At 41.1% G+C, this 23,729-nt stretch overlaps 1 protein-coding gene across 1 annotated transcript in view; it reads left to right on the forward strand.

Moving 5' to 3' along the window:
- Pappa2 (pappalysin 2) overlaps window positions 1–23,729 on the forward strand; it is a 240,885-nt gene that overhangs the window by 150,648 nt on the left and 66,508 nt on the right. Inside the window, exons 14-16 of the mRNA XM_048421621.3 lie at window positions 9,636–9,807; window positions 13,354–13,531; window positions 14,704–14,917. Of these exons, the coding sequence (XP_048277578.3) occupies window positions 9,636–9,807; window positions 13,354–13,531; window positions 14,704–14,917 (564 nt within the window). The remainder of the gene's footprint in view (window positions 1–9,635; window positions 9,808–13,353; window positions 13,532–14,703; window positions 14,918–23,729) is intronic.

A 23,729-nucleotide genomic window follows, 5' to 3' on the forward strand; every position in this document is an offset into this window, starting at 1 on the left:
CACAGACACGGGATATGGGATGAGAATAAAAAGATCAGAAGGAAAGAAGGCAGTTTTTCTATGACTTCAGTGATCCAAAGAGAATGTTTAGGAGAAGTGGCTGTTTTCTGTTTAGGACATGTAGAGGCTCAGTGATTACTGGTAGGACAGTGGCGAATTCCTAGGGTCTCTGCATCATAATCCAAGGCTGGACAGCCCAAGTTGAGCTCAGCACCTTCACATTCAGTGTTCGGTCTCAACAGGATCCCTCTAGCTCTATCATCCATCAGGCTGCTCCATGCTTCCTTGTCCCCTGGAACCCTCCCTGCTCCTATCAGTCTCCGCCGTCCATTTTGGGAGCTGAGATTTGAAACCCCAGCCTTTGCCCTTCCTCCTTAGGCTGCATCGGATCCTGAGACACCACCTCTGCCCATCTCTGCAGAAACTGCATATTCCCTCTCTCTTGATAGCTGCACGGAACAGAGGGTTCCTCTTTCCCCCTTTGCTTGGGGGCTGAAGCTAAATTGTTTGCTTATTCCTTGGCTCCTCATCTTTTAGTCTTAGCAGAGGCTTCCCTTTTAGTGCTCCAGGGTGATGGGAAATGCTCCCCTTTCCTGCTGGGAAAGGCACTATAGAAATGAAATATGGATCGCATTTCTACTCATTTGATTATCTCCTTCCCCAAAGCAGTTTAGCAAATTAACGTTGAATTTGTTTTTGTTTCTGCCCAGTTTCTTTTGAGCAAGGAAAGAATTATATCCACTCAATTGTTCCCTAGATTTCTTGCCCAACTTTCTTTTCCCAGAATGATTTGCCCATAAAATAAGAGGGAAGGATGAGAACCCACTAGAGAAAATTCTGGGTCCCCTGGACAATGAGAAATGGCTGGGTGGACAACAGTCCGTACTGGGAGCCGCAGCAAGCGATTTGAATCTTTTTGACTGCCTTTTCTAATGGAATTATAGAGGAAAAAGTAAAAGGTCATGTACGTGGTTCTCAGTTGGGAGCTTCTTAGCATGTAGAGAAGACTATTTTTTAATAGTTTTTATTGCAATTAACACACAACTGTGTAGGAGATTGTTGGTGGTGGGGTATTTTCTAAGGATCATTTAGGTGACAGCTTTCAGTGGAAAGCTAAGATATGATCTGCGTGTATCTTGCAGCAAAGAGATAGCAAGGCTGGATTCAAACACTAAAATGAGACTGACGTCGAAGCAGTGCCTTTGAGACGAAGTTCGTAGTGGTTCATCATGGTGTCTGAGAGTCAGCCACTAGGAATTATTTTCATGAAGTTCTAACAATCCCCAATGGTCTCTATAAAACAGAAATCAACTATGTATCAGAAGTGAGCATGTTTTATACAACACACATTCTCTTTCGGAGAATGCAAAATATTGAGAGGAGCCCTGCTGGAACATCATTTAGTGGAGGCATTTGTTAAGTTCTGCTGAAAGATGAAAAGAATTGAAAGAGTGTGGGAAAGCAGGGAGTGAACTGAAAATCTTTCCAATGCCTCAGCGCTTTACCCAGCACTAGTCTTGTTAGTATGGCTGGGTTTCATGGCAGCTGTGGAGAAAGGTACAGAGAACAAACGCAAGCCAACATTTCTAGAGTTCTGTACCATTTAGGCAGACCCTGTTGACACGTTCGTGCATAAGTCTTGTTTGAAATGATCCTCTGGCCGGGTGTAGAATTTTGCTCAGCCAGAATCACAGAGGTCTAGAAAGTCTGAATGTGGAAGTGGCAGCTAATCCAAGGTGTACAGGCGGAGATCTTTTAAGTTGGGCTGCATCACCTAGTTTTACAACATCACCCCATCTTTACAGATCACCCCAATCTGTCTTTACCTCCCCACACAAGTGAGTTATTAATATTGCAAAGCTCAACCATTTTACACATTAAAAATCAGAAAATAATAGTACAAGTGTGATGTCAGTTTAAGACTAGCAGGTTCTGAGCTAACATAGGAAGCGTCTGTTGTAGACTCTGGGAAGTGTGGAGTGGAAGAGCAGGAGTCCTGAAGGGCTCAGCCTGTGTTTTGTGTTCCGTGTCTTGTTGAGGACCCATTTAAGGCTTTAGGCCTCCATTTGCCCATCGTTTATACATAGGCCACAGCCAAGCTAAGCTGATTGTGTCTTCTTGCTTTGTAGGTTTCTTTCTACTAGTGACACGGTCAACATTGTTCCTCACTTAGTGTCACATGTGTCACAGTGCCCAGGCTTGGCCTGCGAATATGGCTGGGTGGCTGTCACTCCTGGTTTAATAGTTTAATTGCTATCCAAGGGCAGATTGTGGGCAGGGAAGTCATCAACAAAGCAATCACTTGCAGAGCGCCAGTAAGTCATTCCTCATTAGGAAATGCCCCCTGCAGAGAGAGCGACAGCCTTTGGAAATTGTTAGGGAATGGAGCTAGAAATCCTGTGGCTACTTCAGATAAGCAGGTGCTGGGGTGCAGTCTGCCTATTAGTCGGTAATTAGATTATTTTGACTCCTTCTTTGGTATTCTTCATATTTTATAATCCACATGAAAATCATGAATTTTGAAACTTGGTGAGACAGGGCTTTTGAAAGGGAGCACTTTTGGCCGTTTGATGCAAATCTGTTTCTTTTTAGAAGGACAGGGGCATTTGGATGGGACTTCTGGTGTTACGGCCAGACATGGTAAAATCTGTGCCCAGAATTAGAAATGAATAAAATGAATTACCAAGTGCTGGGGCCACCGGAGTCTACTTCTAATCTTACAAATAGGTCACATTCTAGGAAGCAATGACTCGGCCTGGCGGGACCAGTGGACTGAAACGGAGAGCCAGAGTCAGTGTTGAGACTTGAGGGGTCACAGGCAAACTTCTCTTTCTCAGAATGCAGGGCTGGGGAAGTCTGCTGGGTGCAGTAACTAGTCATTTTTCTGTCATGTGGCTGAGAAGCTAGAACTGCTACCAAGACTGCTATTTCGCTCAGATGAGAATCTTCAGGGACCAGAAACTTTGAATCAATTTCCCCTTTCCAGTTGGTATGATCCTGCCATAAAATACTTCAAAGTAGCAGAAGGAGGTTTCCCGAGAAGGCTGTTAGAAATATACTCTGCGTTTAACCTGGTTCCTATCCCGGAAAGCAAATGAAGCCAGAGGTGAGAAGGACATAGGTTGGGAACTCACATACTCTCTAAGAATGGCTGCTATTGTTGCGTTTGTTTTTGCAGACGGCAGTGAGTAGATGAATGAAGACTCTGTCTCCACGAGTCCTTTTCACACACTCTCCTCCTGTTTGCTGCCAAATGCCAAGTATACATTCCTTTTTAGCCTACACCCTCTTATTCCAATAAGAATCAATAAAGCAAAGTGGGGGAGGGGCATCTGATCCTCCCTTTCTGTTTAACCTTAAATGAGGCCCTCTAGGGAGTGCTCTAGGTTTGCTAATTAGTCGATAGCATCACTTCTTGGGTAGCTGCATTGCACTAGGTTTTTTAACTAAACAACAAAAAAAGTGGGATGGGACTTAAACACAAGATTTCTTCTGGGCAAGAAAGATTATGACAAGTTCTTTCTTGCATTCCCTACCACATCCTGTCTGTTCCTGAGTTTTCTGGTCTCCCACCCCAATACCACCATCACCTCATCTGTGAAATTAAATACCATGCTAACGCTGGCAGGGCCTTCAGTGGAACCTATTTCAACCCTGTTATTTTACAAATTTGCCGATGGAAAGCCAGAATGGCTAAGAGATTTACCCAGGGTCATAGATGTCAGCGGGGCAAACCAAGCTCAGAACGCAGATGACAGGGTCTACTGCTTCCTCTACCATCCGGGGCTCTTTCTCAAAGAGTGTGATATGGGTATCAGACAGTTTCTTTGAGTATCGATTCTAGGAAAAGAGAAATATTGTGGTCCGCTCTTCTGGATGCCTCAGTGAGGGTAGGATATTGACTTTAGGAAAATTCATGAGCTGAGGTCAGTCTGATTTTGAGTTTAGATAAAAATTAATGAGCTTTTTTTTGTTCTTCTTTTATGATACAAGGACCGCAGGAAGTCCTTCCTGGAGTATCACACACCATTCCTTTTGAGTTCAGTTTCTCCATCTCTACAATTGAGGGATTTGGGTTGATTTATCTTTCAGATCCATTTCAGTTTTAGCAAAACCTAGTTCTCTAGTAACTGGTATATGCCACCCCACAGTTAGCACACAAACTTTCCTCAGCTCAATATGCGGGAACCGGGTTTTCAGTACTGCTTTTGATTGGCTCCTTCAAGGTGAGCCAGTACTGGACATTGGACCAATGCTGTTTATTAACTGACAATCATGACTCCTCATCTACCGGAACTCTTTGACTTTCATAATGTGAACATCACCTGGAAAAGAGGGCAACATCCCTACAGTGCCCTGAACAACTGAAAAACTAACAAGCAGTGTCTGCCTTGGTATTCTATAGTTCATGGCAAGCTTGTTTGTGGGTCTGGCTACTCTAACTGCAGAGAATGATATCCATCCTCTGGCCTCAATCTCAACCTGTTTGTCACTCACCAATGAAAGAGCTTCCCTCTAAAACTGTCTTCAGGGACAGATATTGATTCCTTTTAACACAGAGATTTCTCTATGTGCTGGTCAGAATGGAAGAGATCCAGACACACTGAGTGTTGTTCACACTGTACAGTGACAGCAGAAATCATGATTTCCTCCATGCTTTCTTCACGGTGCTCCATTTTGCTGTCTATAAAGCCTCAGAAGTAACTCCCCAGGACATGTATTTAGTCCTTCTAAATCTTAGTCATTCCTTAAAGTCAAATCAATGTAATGGTAAAATTATCTCTGAAGGAGCCTTGAATTCATAATGAATAGCTCATGATTCATTTTCCCTCTTCAAACGTATTCATTTTTTTTTTGTCAGAACTGGAGGATATGTTTTTGGCCTACTCTGAGGCTTCTTTGTGATAATCACTAAAGCATAATGATTCAGCAGTGAAATCTATTTATCTTTTTGGAGTCAGTTTTGATTTCATTCAGTCTAGGCCTCTAGAATTTATCAAACTTTCCATTAGACTATAAGTATCCAGACCTTTCCCGGAATAGGACTGACTCCTGGTGGGTAGTAAAAATGGAAGCAGCTGCTCATAGTGGTACATACTTGTAATCCTAGCATAGAGATGAAGATGCAGGAGGCTCAGAAAAATTTTAACTCAAATCCTGCCTGGACTACAGAGTGAGACCCTGCCTCAGAAACCGAAACAAAACAAATAACCATTTGAAAACCACCAGAAAAAATAAAAATCACTCCAGTGATCAGGGGTGGAAATAAACATGGATTAAAAGCTACATGAGCCTGTGACGCAGGTACAATGAGAGCCTGCATCACAGAGCAGAGGACCAATCTTTTGTGGGATCATGGTAGCAGAGGTTTCTCACCCCTGGGCATCATTTGCATGTCAAGTCACTTGAGGAGAAGTGATATAGTGAGAGATTGTTAGGACTGAGTGTGGAGGGCTTCGGAGTTAATTCTATATAACAAGAAAATAGACTGGGGTAAAAATGGTTCCTTTAACTGGGATTCCTGAATTCAATATCTTAGTTTCAGTCCCTTCTACATAATGGTTTTTAGAATCAGAACCAAATAAAAGATGTAGTGGCTTTTCAGAAAAGGGAGAGAGAGAAAGAGAGAAAGGGAGAGAGAGAGAGAGAGAGAGAGAGAGAGAGAGAGAGAGAGAGAGAGAGAGAGAGAGAGAGAGGACAATAAAATAAAGCTAGAATAATGGGTAGATGGCCATGTTCATGGTGTGATTTCTAAGGACCCATTAGCTTGAAATTCAATTTTGAAAAATTCAATCCTCTGACTTAAAACTTAAAACTTACATTTGGCTGTTCTCATCATATTCCTGCCTGAGAAGACATTGTGATGAGGGATAGAGAGATCTGAAAAAGTAGCTGGGAGAGAAAAGAGACACTGCCAACGGGGAAGCATACTCAGGGGATTTTTACAGATAGCACCTGGCCAAACACTGTTGTCTTGGTTTACCACATTTGAAAAACTACTGTTCAAAACTCAAATGAACTAATAAATATTCTATGCATCCCTCTTATTACCCTACTAAGGAACCCTTTGGTTCATGTAGTCAGTGCTGCTCTTTCCTGATTGGACAGAAAATAGCAGGAGAGCAACCCCATTCCTAAAGCCTCGTGGTCTAAGTTGGCCTAGGAAGGAGGCCCAGGGGGTGAAGATTTTCCTCTGACTCTATGTGTGGCCTCTAGCCAGTCTCCAAATAGCTTTAGTTTCCTTGTATGTCAAACCAAGATAAATATCTTCTCTTGCCTTCCCAGCCTCACTTCATTGCAAAGCATCACTTTTGCCACCTTCATCAACCTTTTCCAGAGACCAACAGAAGAAAGCATTTGAGAATTTTTAAGATGAGCTATTTAAGCTATTAGCACTGTCTTCATACTACGGGAACCAAGGTCACATTAGGAGAAAGGAGAATGTAACAAGGTGCGATAATAGTGAACACAACACACTTACTCGGAAGGCAATGTTTGTAGTGGAAGAGAAACCCCCAAAAGGGTTTGGGATTGGGGTGCAAGGGAGACAAGTCCACAATTGGTACCAGATGCCATCAGAAGCTAACGACCTGACAAACACCACCCTCATAAAACAAATTTTTTTAAAAGGAAGTAAATGGAAATATAAGCTAGTGAAGAAATTTGCAGCAGCTGCCACGAAACCGTTTCTCACTTCATAAACAGGTTTGGGTTTGCTCCCCCCCACTCATGGTCTTACTTCATGACACCTTTCCCTTTTGTGTATTCCTTGTCTTATGTTCTTCTCTGCTGAAAATGCTGGATACACTCCTGGTGCTAGATGCTCATAACACCAATAAGAAATGTGGTCCTAGCCTTATCGATGGATAGATGCTCATGCATGGTGCTAACTTTTGGTGCTAGTCCTTCATGATGATGTGGGCTCATCCCATAAAGTCACTTTAATAGTGTGTGTCCTTTCATACAAGTCCCTTGGCAATCAGCTGACATGACCCAGAGAGTTTTCTTTTCTTGCCCTTCCTGCTCAACATGCTGAGGAAGATACAGTGGTTTGGAGATGAATAACATGTAGCGTTTATGGATTGAAAGTTCTTTGATATTACAGAGGAAGTATTCTGAGCTCATCCCATAGACAGTCAAGTTTTGACTACCTTATCCAAATGTTAGGTAAAGACTCAGACACAGCCTCATTCTTTATATCACATACTCTCTGGTCAGCATGGGATTTGGGAAATTCACATAGATTCATTAATGATCCTGATTTCCTCAGCTTATGTTTTCCTTTATTTCTTCGGGTGGTATGGACGTTACATCATCTAGAGAATAACTATGGGATAAGACAGCAAAAAGATCCCTTCCCATCATGCATCTCCACTTCTTCCACCATCTCAGGCATACGTAAAAGAAATTAGAGTGTCAATGAAATAGTGTTTAAACCCCATTCATCAGGGACATCTTTTTATCACAGTCAGATCAAATCTGCCCCTTTTACGGGCTACTACTGCTTTTGGAACCAAGTCTCAAATACAGTTGGACCTATGTACATATTTAATGGCACGCTGCTTCCTACATTCTTATACTTTTATCTAGTCATTTGATAAAGTCATCAACTACTAATATAAACCAAGGACAAGTAGAGCTCATTGTTGGGGATGATGCTAGCTACTTTCTCTAATGATTGTCACCGCTGGCAAGAACATCAAGAGTAAGAAAACACATTGTTAGTCTCTCTCACTAGATTGAGTTCCTTAAAGACACTATCTTTGTTAAACCACCAGTGCTCAGTCCAATGTCTCAAAAAGCATAGTCTTTGTTGTTGTTGTTGTTGTTGTGAGATAATTCCACTGGAGCACAGATACTCTTGCTGAATAGAAAGTCTGTTTTACCATCTGTTGGCTGCATGGGGAACTTGCTCAAATCATGCAGCCCTGATCTTATTATTCTTTGTCTTTTATGTACAAAAGCCACATCATAGTTGACACACTTTTGTTAGCAAGAAACTAAGTGAGAAGTAAAACTATAGAAGTCAAAAAGTAAGGTCAGTCCATTTAGGAACTTTTCTAGATCCTGGTATATGGACTAGGTCTTGAATGGATTAGGTCTTTATCACTGTTGGAGCAGGTGTTAGGGGTCTACATGCTGGTCAGAATGGTTCCTCTGTCATGGCATCAGTTATGCTAAGGTCTTGGGAAATATTATACTTTATGTTTATTGGTGAATGAGTGATTGGGTGTTTGGGGCAGAATGGTTGAATCATAGCAGGATAATTTTCTTTTATGTCATTTAATACATTTCAGTAACACTGATTAGCTTTACTATCTGAAATAGGAACAAATTTAATTAAGTAAGTTTTCATTGTGGTTGCTATAGTCAAGAATATGGTTATTTAAAATTGGGCAAGAATAAGTATTGCTCTTCAAGAACTTCAAAGTCCAGTTGTGAGATCAAGGACACAACAGATAATTGTCTTGTGGGTAAATGGATAAGTAACTCAGCAATTTAAGAACAAGAAAGTGCATATATAACAAGATCAAATAAATTATTAGAAGGCAGTTATTTTTATACTTTCACTAAGAGATTTGAAGGAAGAAAGTAAATGGGGGAGGGTTGCTTCTTGGAAAAAGAAGGCCTTTTAGAAATCTCATTAAACTGAAAAAAGTGTGGAAGTGAGAGAAATGAAAAAGAAGGGAGCCTGATAAGAAACAGATACTGAGATGGGATCGGCCCTTTGGCAGTAGGACAGCAAAAGGGATTGATTTGGGAACAGTATCAACCTTGTAAAGTGTGTACCCTATAAATCTTCTCCTATAAGGGAAGAAACTGAAACATCAGAGTGTGAATTCCTCACTCCATATTATTCAAGTATTAAATTCTAGAGCCAGGACTGAATTCTGGAACTAATGTTTTAGTTAAACATATTTCCTCGATGTCTGGAGGCTATACTCTTCTTGTCCCACTGCCTCTTGTGTCATTGCTTCTATTAGAGTCCAGGTTCTATCATCTCCTTGAGCCCTAGAGAGTTTATGTATCTCTCTGGCTTCTGTTTTAATAAGCAATTCTCTGCTAAGGAGAGTGTCTGGCATGTGATGGGGATTCAATTCATACTGGTCGGTTTCCTTAGCCTATGCCACTCTTCAGTGGTACGTACCCATAGTAAAAATGTTTCAAGTTCATCAGTCTGGGATCTCAGATACTCAACCTCGTCACAAGGCACTCTGGGACTTTCTTGTGATCAGTTATCTAAAGAACCAATGCCTGATGAAACCAGGGGTCTCCAGGATCTATTTTTGAGATTTGTTCTGGGTTTATTCTGATTGCTTGGGACCTAGAAATGTTGCTATTTAATGTTTCGAGCATCATTCTTAGGTCAATTAGTTTCTGAGAGTATCTAGAACCTTGGGAACCCATTGTCTACCTTACCCCATTATCACTGTCTCTCCTAGAAGGGTCACAGAAAGTTAGCTGTCCTGTTTTAAGTTTATCATGCCTCATAATTCATAGGGAGATGGAAGAAAGTGATGAGTCACACTTAGACTATGAAGAAAATCATTCTGCTCTGTAGGTGTATTGTTCAGATATGTATACTGTTGTCATTTAGCTTTACCCTAAGATGCTTCCATTTTTGTTGTCTCCAGCTGTGCCCAACGACCATGTGGAGAACAGGGAAGATGTGCACCATTGCAGCTTGACCATGCAGACATGGTAAATTGTACCTCCAGTGGCCCAGGTCACATGAAGTGTGCCATCACTTGTCAAAGGGGGTATGTACTTCAGAGCAGCAGTGGGCAGTACTTCAGGCACATGAAGGTGAGTTGAAAACTGAGGATCGGAAGGAAAGAGTTTCTAGGGCGGGAAACTCCCTATCTTCTTCTTTCTCACTAGACTAGGAAGGGTGGGAATTCTTAAATCCTCAAGAACAAAAACTGTGATCTCCATGAAAGCAAAGGAAACATGGCAATACCACATTTTAAGGTGTTCAAACGTATGAAACTGAGCCCTTAGGGTGTTAATGTATTCACTGTGTGGACAGTAGGATTTGAGGGCTTATTCAGTGTTCCCTCAATTTGTCTTCTTCACAGATGACAATGTCTCAAAGTAGACTTTCTCATAATTTATAGCAAAACAGATTGCTGTCAACTTGTCTGAGGTTCAGTGTCAGCCTCCTGCTCTCCTGATTCCCTTTCAGGATTGTTGGAGGAATATAACAAAATTGCACCCCAAACCATTAAATCTGCAACCAAGGCAGGATTGTATCATGGTACTGAGTTTTTATATACCCCACTCCTCATTTCAACTGCACCATTTTCAGGATTTTGGGTTGCCTGGAGATAGTAGAATGTATTAGTGAAGAGCATGGTTCAAGAGACAGACCTAGACAAATTTTTTGCCTCCATGATCTTTTAGATGTACAACAGTTAGAAAAAAACAAAATAAAATAATCCCTTTAAATTTGCTTCTGCACTTGTAACTATTCCAAACAGAAGTACTGAACTTGTTGAGTTATTACAATGGATGATGAACATTATTTTAAGCTTCAGGTGAAATGATAGACATTGGGTGCTCTCATAGCTAAGCTTCAAGTATTAAGACTAAGATAACCTCTCTCTAACTTGGGCTTAGTTTCACATCTCCCCTTGAGAAAGCTTGCAGGACTCAACAGGGGAGTTTTAAGTATAAACGAACCATTGGGAAGCAGGATCACACTATGAGATAGTGGAAGTATATACAAGGTAAACTGCAATTAGCTTGAAAGGAGAGACAGAAATATGCATGATAGTGGAAAAAGAATAGGTACACCATTGCTAGTCAGGCATTAATTGTTTGTGAAATGGTAATGTTTCGGTTTTCTGCCAATTGATTCCTTAACAGTTTGTGAACCCATGGAAGAATTTCACTTTCTTAGACATGGTCAGAATTTAAAGGCACTATTATGAATTTGAGAAATTCTCATGAAATCACCTAGACAGAGACCGTTTTAATAAAGCTTGAGGCATCAAATTCCTTATTTAGAAAGATCTTCTATCACCTGTTTTTAACTCAGGCAAAGATACTTTATGCTGAGAACACAGCAGAAATAACTCAACAAGTTAGGAATAAATACATGTATGTGGTACGTCAAGAAGAGCAGAGAATAAAGGCTGTGTTTGTCATGCATTAAAGTTGGACAAATTTAAAACAAAATGGGCAATACTCAAAAAGCCAAGAGAAAAGCCAGGCATTACACATGGAGTTTAGAGACAGTCTTTAAATGATTAGTGGTTTGCTACAGTTTGAACCAGACCTCCCAACTGTGCTAAGTGTGAGAAGAACCTGGTTAGAAGGAGGATGGGAGATCGTATTTGCCAAACACATGGCAGAGTAGCAATGGCACCCTGCAGCTGACCAGCCACTGTCACCCGACTCTGGCCCCATGCAGGAAATTGTACAATCCAGGCTCATGATCACAAGACAGTGAGGATATTTGCTTTCTGTTGACATGAGAACTGAAGTTAAATAGAAAAAATGTGTCTGGCTTTAACTTGGATCCTTCTGACTGGCAACAGGAACACACTGGAAAGCAGAGAAAAGCCCTAAGCTGAGATGTAGTGTCAGGGGTGATAGGTGCCTTCAGCCGTCATTGGACCTTTGGCTCGTGTGCCAGTGTGGTCACCTGATGGGATGACTGCAGTTTCATCATAGAAACTCTTCTGCTGTCTTTGATCTTTATCCCCACAGCCAGATGCTTGTTTTTTCCAAATAAGCCACGAGTTTCACAGTCACTAAGTGCCTGCTCATCTCATACCTGGCTGGATGCCTTCTCCCACCTCCCCTAAGCGGTCCAAAAGTCCTGATACTCTTTCAAGTCCTGTACCCATGTCAAGGGTTTTGTTGTTGTTGTTTTGGTTTGTTTGGTTGGTTGGATTTTTTTTTCCGCCTGAGGGTGGCTGTCCCTCTTCCTGGCTCCTTGGGTACTGCCCTCCCCACTCCTGCAATACCTGATGATAAGCTTTCATTTCTCTAGTGTTACTGCTTTCTTCTGGAATCTTTTCTATTTCTCTCATTTCTAATTTATTTTCTTTATGTTGTATTCTCTCTAATCATTAGGGAAGGCTGTCAGACTATATTAGACCAAATTAAAATGCATTGCTAGCATCTATGAGCTTCTCTTTTCCTTTTTGTTGTTAGTCACTGACTCAGTGATTTGCCCCACTCTTAGACTTTCAGCCTCTGGAAAGTATCTTGTTAGTGCAGGACCAGGCCCTTCTGGGTACTCCATGCATCTTTTCTCATTTATATAAAGGCAATGCACTCTAGGCCTGCCCACTGAAATGGAAAGTTTGGGAACAAGGCTAGACGTACTCCCACTTACCACAGGTTGGATAGAAGCACCTGTGTGTATTAACTCTCTTAGGTACCGTTCACTTTTCTTGACACAGGTAGTTATTTTTAGTATCAATCAGTGTGTTTATTAGTAAGGGTGCCAGTAGGAAACAGTTGCTGTCTAACTTCTTTGCATGGTAATGAGCAATCTAGTCAACATCCATGTGTTCTAGTGTTTGTATCCAAAATGGAAAGGATTATTTTGGGTATGAAAGTTAAACAATGTACTAAAAGTATTTTTGTCAGTTATGAAACTCAGTGCATATACTAGGCAAGGTGTTGCCCTTTTTTTCTTATTAGTTTACTTTGAGTTTTTGAGAGAAGATCTTACTCCTTAGCCCAGTCTAGTGCTGGATTCATGGTACCTTGCTCCAAAGTAGGTAACAGAAGAGAAGTTTATTATCAGATGGCTTTAAAAGACGTAGGCAGGAAATAAGGATATGCTGTGCCATGTGCAATAGCCCAGAGTGATGGGCTCTGCTCTCACCCTTAAGCCTGAAAAGTTGGGTCTGTGCAATGGCAGATCTCACAGGATCAAAGACTAGAACAAGGTAGAGAAGACAGCCGCTGGATGAATCAGTCTGCAGCCAAGCCAACCCTTCAGGGGGGCACAGGGAGAATAAGCACCTAGGACTTTCTTTTCTCTTGTCCTCTTCAGTTTGTCTCCAGGTTCTAGGGCAAGCATTCAAGCACCAGTAAAAAGCTTGAGAGCCTGGATCTAGAGCAGGTTGGATAGAGAGTGAAAATAGATAGATCAGAGCGAGGAATGGGCAACTCAAATACATGGCTTGGAAGAGCCATGCCCCAGTGACTTCCCGGTACAAACTGGCTCTCTCCATCAGCATCTCCACCCCTCCCCCCAAGCAGTGAGTCAGGAAAGGACAAAGGCAGAATGGTCGCACAAATGACCACTGGGACTCTTCCAAAGGCAGGAAGCAAATCTGATTGATAGTCATTCTATGTAATTTTGACAGAAGGAATCTCTGTTTCTAGAAAGGGATTCTCCTCACTTGTTCCTCTGGCCACTGGGACAAGGATGTGATCTGCATGCGCATTGACTGTGGTGTCCCCGAAGCATCCTTGGTGAACTATGCAAACTTCTCCTGCTTGGAGGGTACTGACTTCCTGAAACGCTGTTCCATCTCGTGTGTCCCACCAGCCAAACTCCAAGGTATCGTTGTGCCAGCCAGGGAACTAAATGTGAGCCCCTTGCATTCCCTCGCTCTGTAGGGGGACTTTTGTACTGTTTTTACACTCACGTTTGCTTCGAAATTGCTATTCTCTGATATCCTCTTCAGATGACACAGAATCCCCTCAGATACCACTATTTTTTTGTTGTTCCTGAAATGTGTAGAGATGGCCTGGATTTGGGTGTCATTAATAATGAATGAAATTTAATCTTTGTTTCTTGATTTTATGTGCATTCTCAGAATAAAGTCAATAAGCATAATTGTTCTCATAACATTAACAATGGAGATACATGCTGTTAAGTTTTAATACCCACAGACATTCTGTAGTAGATATGCTTTCTTTTATTTTGTAAGTTAGGAGAACACAGTAACACGATGTATCCCGGTTGTGGCTGTGGCTACTTGAGATGAAGAGGTGCTGGACCAGGCTCTAGCTAACCACCACATCTTACTCTTTGTCTAGACCTCTCAGCCTTCAGTATGCCACACAATGGCTCATGGCCTAGGTGGATCCTCAGTCTTACTCTCAGATGTGGTTCAGTAGGTTGGCAGGCTAGTGATGCTAACTCTGGCCGTTCTAGTTTACCGTGGGAGAAACCAGATTGTAGAGAGTCACGTGGCAGGGTATTCAAGCTCAGAACTCTATACCAAGACCCTCTCTCTCAAAACCAGACTGCTTTTGAACAGACACCATTTCCTTATCTCCCTGGTAGGGGATAGCCAAAATCTATTTGATAGGGTTGTTTGCTGTTTGGAATTTACATGAATTCACACAAGCAGAACCCTTAGAATAGTGCCTGGTATTTAATCACCATTAAAGTGCCAACTATCACTGTTTTAATACCACCCATATTACTATTATTGCTGTGCATTTGCTACTTATAGGTAGGAAGAGAGGCAATGATTTGATGGGCAGCTCTTCTTCCATTGAGACTAGGGTATCTTTATGCGGTGCTATGGTATGTGAGACCTCACTAAGAGCTGTAAAGTAAGAACAGACGGGGTCAGCATTTGCTGGGAGGTTTTAGAGACACTGCTCAACAAAGACTAATCGGACTTGAAAGTCAGTGCATCTGTTCGTTACCTAGGTTTCTGTTCTTTGTCAATGTGTTTTCTGTTCGGAGCATCACGTGATTCTCTTTCCTGGAGTCAGGACTGAGCCCATGGCTGACCTGTCTGGAAGATGGACTCTGGTCTCTCCCTGAAGTCTACTGCAAGTTGGAATGTGATGCTCCTCCAGTTATTCCAAATGCCAATTTGCTTCTGCCACATTGCCTAGAGGGCAGCCACGATGTGGGCACCATCTGCAGATATGAGTGCAAGCCGGGCTACTACGTGATGGAGAGTGCAGGGAGCCAAGGACGGAAGTAAGTGTCATGTATTTGATTGCATGGTTTCCTTGCCTTGCGCCGTGCGCTGTTCCCTCAAGGCAAATTGCAGATCCTTTCTTTCTGGGATACCCACTGTTTATTGTGTTTGTTTTTTTTTTCTGTGTAATTTTTCTATACCTACACAGACACACTCTTCCATCAAGGCAGACTGGGGTCCAGGTGTTTCCTATAAAGTTACTGTCTCCCATGAGATATTCCATAGGCTCATGGAGGTGCTTTAGTGGGGGAACATGGTGTACTGGTCATTTTCCTTAGAGTTAAAATAATGAGCCTCCTGAATATTATTTAGGCTATCTGAGCCCAGCTCAATGCCTGTACAATTTTATAGGATAACTTAAAACTGAGGCTCATGGAGACAAACCTAGCTGAGGCCTGGGGTGTTTATTATATATGTCGTGTGTGGAACGTTTCTTTCTCTGCCTCAATTATCTTAACTGGAAAATGGGATAATAAACAACTACCTACAGAATTGATGAAGGGGCTTCTTGAATGAGTACACATTAAACGAGACTTAGTAAGTTTTTTTTTTTTTTAACAGAATGCAACACCTTTAGCTATCTCATTGCTATTCCCATAGTTCTGCTCCTTCTTCCATGAGCTCTGTGTGAGGATGGCAGGGAAGTGGCAGGACAAAGTGGTCAGGAATAACTGACAAGTGGAGAGATGGCTGACATGCATGGTGGAAAAAAAAGAACAGAACATTTGAGAATGAGAGAGTTAAAGGTAGAGAGGTGACAGCCATTTCTCTGAGCTCCTAGCTAAGCTTTATGTTGTGAAAATGAGGTTTCCATGGGGGATTCTGGGTTTTCTGCCTCCCACATTCCTGTCCCTGGGCAGGGGTACTTGAGACGCATCTGTGGGCACAGCTTTCCTGGCTGAGAAAGTGGACACTTAGACCAGAACGTCACCATCAATTTGGTCTTGAACATTTACGTTTGCAAGCACCCTGCTAAGGAGAGATTAAATTATTTACCATGCTGTGTAAACTGATTAAATCTTAGTTTACACCTGTTTATATAGCAGGCGACGAATTGGTAATCAGAAGTTTGCAAGGTGAGCATAAATCACTGTTGCCTGCCACTTGTGTTTACCCAGTGAACTATGTCCGCCTTGTTTTTTACTTGTGTGGAAGAAGCCCAAAGCTGGACAGATGGGGCCCTAAAGTTCTTCTTAGGACGTACACTTCAGAAGAAAAGGAACTGAGAAAGGCAGACAGGAAACACAATTCCAAGAAAATACGCACAGGGTGATTTTACGTAGTTGTATGAAGTAATGTCGGGGTAGGGCAGGGGCAGTTGGGCACAGCTGCTTGAGGACTCAGGTTTGCAACCTATTTGCATGGTAATGAGCAATCTAGTATATCCACACGTCTTCAGTTTTGTATTCACAATGGGAAGGGGACACGTTATTTCTGTGACCTTGTTTGGACAATGTACTGAAAATATTCTATATGTTATGAAGCTCAATGCATACACTGTGCTAGCTGTTGCTTCATATTTCATATTCATTTATTTATTTTGCTTTGGGTTTTTGAGACTGGGTCATACTTTGTAGCCCAGGCTTACTTTGAACTCAGAGCAATCCTTCTGCCTCAGTCTCCCAAGTACTGATCTATTATTTTTTTAAAAAAGAAAGAAACAACTATATAAATTTCAGCTGAATGTATTTCCTTCTTGCTTGTGTGAGATATATTCTTACAAAAGAAACACAGCCAAGGGCTGACTCCGGCTTCTGGACTCCCCCTCTGCTATAGTTTCACTCCGTTCTGCTCGCCCTGTGCCTTGTTATTTAATAACAAAGACCCAGGCACCATACCCAGGCAGTGACACCTCAAAGACTGAATCAAAAGCCATGGATAGTAGCCCTTTCCTGAAATCTCCAGTACTTGTGAGGTGAAGGCCAGATGATCAGGAGTTCAAAACCATCTTTAGCTACATAGCAAGATCAAGGGCATCCTGAGCAGCATTACATTAGTTCTACAAAAAGCAAAGAAAAATAAGTCAAAAGACCAAAATAAAAACAAAAGCAACACACAAAAATTATTAAACACTTCTAAAGATTAAGCAGGCTTCATGTTAGGACACAATAGCCACACACTGTTTCCTGAAACCCTTCCTTTTCAGCTCCATTGACCTCCTGCCCCAATTTTTTTCTTCCTTCTTTCTTTCTTTCTTTCTTTCTTTCTTTCTTTCTTTCTTTCTTTCTTTCTTTCTGTCTCTTCTCAGTTTCCTTCCCAAGTTTCTTCCCTCTGACTGGTCCTCCAATGACCTAGCTGCATAAAGGACAGTATACAATAAATCATTTGGAATCTGCACATCTCTCGGCCCTGTGTGATGCTGATGGACCCTGAACCCTGCACAGCATACAGAACAGGACTCTGTGGTGTCTTGTGCTGTCTAGTTAGTCAATTGACAGCAAGTTATTAACAATTTGCCTCCACGCAAATGAAGGCATATATATATATATATATATATATATATATATATATATATATATATACCAGAATTTCTGGGTGTGTGATCTAGGCACTAGCATTTTGAAATTTTCCTTGATTTCATTTGGCATCCATTGTGCACTGACCTACAAAAAACTTTGCCCTTGTTAGAACAATTTGCGCAGTGGAATTTTGGTAATAAATAAGTAGATGAACAACCCATATCTTTAAAAAAAAGTATTGTCTTTTGACATGGAGGACTTTTGCATATAATTTTGTATATTACTTATCTTTAAAGATAATAGAGAAAATATAAACAGAATTGTAACCCCATGAGTCAATAATGATTACAAAGTTTTAGGACTTATCACCCTTTTGCATTTTATTCTCTTTTCATCTTTGTCTCGCCATTTCTTCCACCTGCATACCACCATTAATCACTGCTCTGCTATTTCATTAACGTGACTTCCAGGAAAGCTAAAATAAATGTGTCTGCATTATATTTTAACCAAAGACCATATTATAGTCTCCATTCTCTTTTACTCCCATGGGTGCTTTTTTCTCATTACACGTTATCCTTCTGTGTGAAGGTTAGGTTAACCTCATTAGAGGTCCTAATTAACTTAATTTTAGATCATTCTGGCCTTCTAACTTTGCTTGACAGTCTCTCCTATCCATCATTCATCAGCATACCATTCATAAGGTAGTGTAGAAGTCAGATCTTCTCAGAGGAGTAGTAAATAGCCAACCGAAATGAGGATTTCTCATGATTTCAACTTTTCCAAAGTGCACACACACACACACACACACACACACACACACACACACACACGTTCTATAAATGCAACTGAAGATCGAGACTGCAGGCCTCACATTGTGATTGCTTACATTGGATGGTAGTGAACACCTTCAGTGGTACTTTGTCCAGTCTGACTTGTGGGAAGAACCTAAGGGGAGGTAGAAATTAGGTTTGTATTTGAGCCTTCTCTATATTTGAAGATGGACCACTTGGTATAGCAGCAAGTCCAGAGTATTCTCCTTTCGTTTGGATAAGAACCATGGAGGTGATGATTATTTCTTGCTTTGTGCTATAAGAACTAAGAATTTTGGCTACTTCACTCCATATATTTCTCATGACAATGATATGTTTTATTATGAAATGCTAGTACAATATCTTATGTTAAAGTAGTATATAAATTGATATATATATGCATCAGATATATTACATATTATTATCTATTATATGTGTATGTTGTATATTATTATCTCCCATTACAAAAGCAAAACAGACTGAAAGTTATATGATCATTTGGCCAATAAATGGCCATGTTGAGATTAAAGCTATCTTAACATTGAAGACTATGCTCTGGCCCGATAATATTTTTAATCATGAGCAAAGACCTTCATTTTTCTGGTCTATTTTTCATGTTTGTAAAATAAACTTCAAAATTATTTCTAGTGCTAAAAGTTTGCAATCTGTTTCCTGTCAATAGAACAAATATGACAGTCTAAGACCTTGGTATACTACCATCAAAAAAAGTAACGTATAGTTTGTTAATACCAAAAATCAAGGTTTATTATAAACACAAGTACTGTACGACTTGAATTTAGTAGAAAATACTTTGGGTAATCTTACAGTAATTCCCAAAGAACTTAGTCTGAATGAACAGCCAAAGCTTATAGTGGCTTCTTTATTAACCAGTGTAATACAACATATTTACAGCATACAGAGGGGAATCCCACATCAGATCACTGTTAGCTGGGTTTGGATGGTCATTCCTCATTCACAACCCACAGGACTGAATGCAGATGTCATTTGAAAATGGAATGCTAGAATATTGTCCTCTTTAGATTTGTAGACTTGTAAGAACCCTCAGAATGTTAAAGATCATTGAGCCAAATCTACTAAAAGATGTTTCTGCAGCCAAGTTTTACCTCATGACAGGGCGTGAGCCTAGTGAGACTTAATCTTGAATGGCAACTCTGCTTGCTTTTTTTTTTTTGACTTGAACAGGGTACCACGCTACTATTGTTAGAGTAGACTATTCTAAATCACAAGATAGAATCAAGAGGAGCATTGGAAAGTCTTGCAAAGATGAAATGATTAAAAGCTGACACAGTTTCTGGTTATATTTTCTTGGCTTAGCAATGCCTGCCGCTGTTTGCATTCATCATCACTACTCCCACAGCGTCTCTGTTACCATGGTCACCACTGGATCAACTATTGCCACCATCGTTACAGCCACCATCATAACCACCACCACTCTTGTCACTATCACGACTACCATCATGACTGTCATCTCCACCGCCATCATTATTTCTATCACCTATCATCATCACTGTCATCACTACGACCACCAACATCCTGGTTTCCCTAACACAGTAATTCTTGTTAAGTAAGGCACCCTGCTGAGGTGTTAAATGAGAATGCTATTTTTTAACAAGGAATTTTTTTAGATGCCTTTTGTTTTTGTTTTGTTTGGTTTAACCAGTGACCATTCTTTTCCTTCTATAGTTCCTATATCCGCCCCCCCCCCCCAAGAGCCTAGAGGCTAAAAAGATTGGAATTGTCTTTCAAGAGACAGTTCTTCAGTTTCCAGGAGGGAAGGTGCATTTTCCTGTCTTTATAAGAAACACACACCGAGGGCTGGAGAGATGGCTCAGAGGTTAAGAGCATTGCCTGCTCTTCCAAAGGTCCTGAGTTCAATTCCCAGCAACCATATGGTGGCTCACAACCATCTGTAATGGGGTCTGGTTCCCTCTTCTGGCCTGCAGGCATACACACAGACAGAATATTGTATATGTAATAAATAAATAAATATTAAAAAAGAAAAAAAAAGAAACACACACCGAAACAAAGTTTGTTGAGCTAAAACGATCCATTTCCCTCCCCTAACCTGAACCTTCTCTGCAGGCCTCATGCCGTCCCTCTTCACCAAACTGACATGAAAGTGAAGCATGAAACAATAAAACTGCATGTGGGAGAAAGTAAGTGGAAATAAAATAGTAATAGAGTGCAGGTCAGACTTCAAAATTAGTGTAGCATAAAATCAGTCTGGCCTGGAGGAAGAGGGGCCATGGCATGGCATGGAGGTCTCACCTTGAGTTTTATTTAACTTTCTACATCTTTCTGAGCCAGTAGCTTGAGCTTCAGCAAATTTTATTCTACCATGAGATGCGATAGGAAAACTTGACCAATAAACTGCCAATGTGAAGAGAAACAATATTAAAATTCCTTAAATATGCTAGATTTACGACTTTTCAAAACAGTAATATATCTGATATATAAACAAAATGTCATAACATTGCATGTACACGAGAATAGGTTATCTCTTTCTCTCTCTCTCTCTCTCTCTCTCTCTCTGTGTGTGTGTGTGTGTGTGTGTGTGTGTGTGTGTGCACGCACGGGTGCTAGCTGTTCGTAGCACTGTAATCTCTGTGTACACTCATGCATCTGTAAGACATAGAAATTTGTTTTCTTTCCATTAAGTCTCTGTCTGGCTTTATAATTAGTGTTTATAGTAAATACATTCAAAGTTTATCCTTAGAATCCTCAATTCTCTTGCCATTGTAGTATCATGTGAACCTTAAACTAATTTATTACAGCTTCTTTTGGCTTCAAAGTGACTGAACCTCTGCTGTAAGCTTTGGCCACTCGTGGGCCAACTCCTGCCTCAGGATTTACAGGACTGGCAGCTGATGCTTTGGCTTTTGCTTAGAAGAATACTTGCTAGACTTGTAAATGTCCCTGTGACCTTCAGTCCCAAGCAAGGGGCGTCTTACTGTAAAGTTTGCTGTTCTGTATCAACTGCCAATTTTTCTATTAATTGCAAAAAATAAGTATAAACAATGCTTAATTTTAACAGATAAAGCAGTGAGACTTTCAGCAACATACAACTTCATACCCCAGTGTTGTTTCTCATCTGCCTTTGGCTTGTCCTGATTGATTTTCTGGCCCTACTAACTCTTACTTTGGGTGGGTGAGCATTTTGGTAGTGACCTTGCCTTGTTCTCTAACAACTGGGGTCAGGGCAGGCCAGACTGATTCATGAATGGTCCCCTAGGGGATTCTGGGTGGGACAGTAATATGAAGAATTAAGTATAGTTAGAATACTGAGTGGATTGTGGACATATACACACACTTAGGTCATTAGCACTTGCTAGTCATTTGGGCCACTTAGCAGATACTCCTCATTGTGTTACGTGGTTTCTTAGAATAATGGGAGAAATGTGTGATCTCCATTTTTTCAAACAGGAAAACTGAGAACAAAAGAGGCAAAGTAATTGATTTCAGGTCAGAGGCTTATTAAGGACCAAAGTTGCAGTTTTAACACTAGTTATCTGCTTCCACAGCCTCTGTTTTGAGTCACTCTGTCACACTTAATGATAGTGATCACTCAGTGCAGCCTCCAAATATATCCTGGAGGCCACTGTGACTGAACTGTCCACCTCTTGCCTTTTTAAAAAAAAAATTTCTCTCAAATATTACAACCTGATAACTTTCACCTCCCTGCTCTCCTCCCGGTCCCTTTCCCTCTCCTCCAGACCTACACCCCTCTGTTTCCTTTCAGAAAAGAGAAGGCATCCCAGGGATAGCAAGTTACAATGAGACTAAGCTCATGCCCTCCTATCAAGGCTGTGTGAGGCAGTCCAGTAGGAGGTAAAGGGTTCCAAGAGCAGTCAAAAGAGTCAGAGACAAGACCACTCCAGCTGTTAGGATTCCCACAAGAAAACTCAGCTATATAGCCGTAATGTATAAGCAGAAGACCTAGCCCAGACCCATATAGAATCACTGATTGTCCCTTCAAGCTATGTAAGCCCCTATGATCCTCACTTAGTTGATTCTGTGGGTCATGTTCTTATCATGTCCTTGACCCCTCTGGCTTCTATAGTCATTCCTCCCTTTCTTCCTTGGTTCTGCCTAATGTTTGGATGTGGGCCTTTGCATCTGTCCCCATCAGTTGTTGGATAAAGCCTCTCTGAAGATGACTGGGTTAGGCTCTGGTCTATGAATATAGCAGAATATCATTAAGAACCATTTCATTGACTTTCTCTTTTTCTCTCAGTCATGTTTGATTCAATCCTAGGCCTCTGGGCTGTCCAGCCTTTGGTTCCTGGGCATCTACACAATGTCAGGCATGGTCTTCCTCTCATGGCATAGGGCTCACGTTGACCCAGTCATTGGTTGGTCACTCCCACAAGTTCTGTGCTACCCAGAACATCCTGCAGACAGGACAAAGGTCAAAGGTTGTGTGGCTGGGTTGATGTCCCAATTCCTGCACTAGAAATCTTGCCTGGTTACAGAAGATGGCAGGTTCAGGCTCCATATCCCCCAATATCAGGAATCTACATTACGGTCAACCTTATAGTTTCTAGTGAGTGTTCATTGCACTAGACTTTTACATTGTCCCCCAAATACCCCTCTAATTACTAATTCCACTAATCTCTTTCAGTCCTCTCTCCCTCCATCCCCGTCCCTCCTGCTTCCATTCCACCTGCGAAATAAATTCTATTTACCCTTCACAGGGAGATCCATGAGTCCCCCCCCCCCCCGATCTCAAATTGTTATTTAGCCTCTCTGGGTCTGTGAATTGTAGCATGATTATTCTTTATTTAACTGCTAATACCCACTTATAGGTGAGAACATGCCATATTTGTCTTTCCAGGACTGCAGTATCTCACTTAGGATGATTTTTTTTCTAGCTCCACCCATGTACCTTTAAACTTTGTGATGTCTTTTTTTTTTAAACAGCTGAGTAATTGTGTACATCTACCACGTTTTCTTTATTCATTCTTTGGTTGAAGGACTTACAGGTTGTTTTCAGTTGCCGGCTTGTAGAGTGAATTCTCCTCAGTTCAGTTAGAATTCATGCTACACTGGCTGTTATAAATAAAGTTGCTCTGGACATAGATCATATCTTTTAGTAGGATGCAGCATCTTTTGGTTATATGCCCAGGAGTGGTGTAGATCTTGAGGCCCATCCAGTTTCAATTTTCTGAGGAATCTCCATATTGATTTCCAAAGTAGCTGTACAATTTTGCACTCCCACCAGCAATGGAGGGGTGTTCCCCTTACTCCACATCCTCACCAGCATGAACTGTCACTTATATTTTTGATCTTAGCCATTCTGACAGGCGTAAGATGGAATCTCAAAGACATTTTGATTTGCATTTCCCTGATGGCTAAGGATGTTGAGCATTTCTTTAGAGTTTCTCAGCCATGTGAGATTCCTCTATTGAGAATTCTCTGTTTAAATTGATACCCTATTTTTAAAATTGGATTATTTGGTTTGTTGGTGTCTAGTGTTTTGAGTTCTTTACATATTTTCAATATTAGCCCTATGTCAGATGTGG

This window comes from Myodes glareolus, chromosome 5 (assembly GCF_982192425.1).
Source record: "Myodes glareolus chromosome 5, mMyoGla1.1, whole genome shotgun sequence".
Lineage (NCBI taxonomy): Eukaryota > Metazoa > Chordata > Mammalia > Rodentia > Cricetidae > Myodes > Myodes glareolus.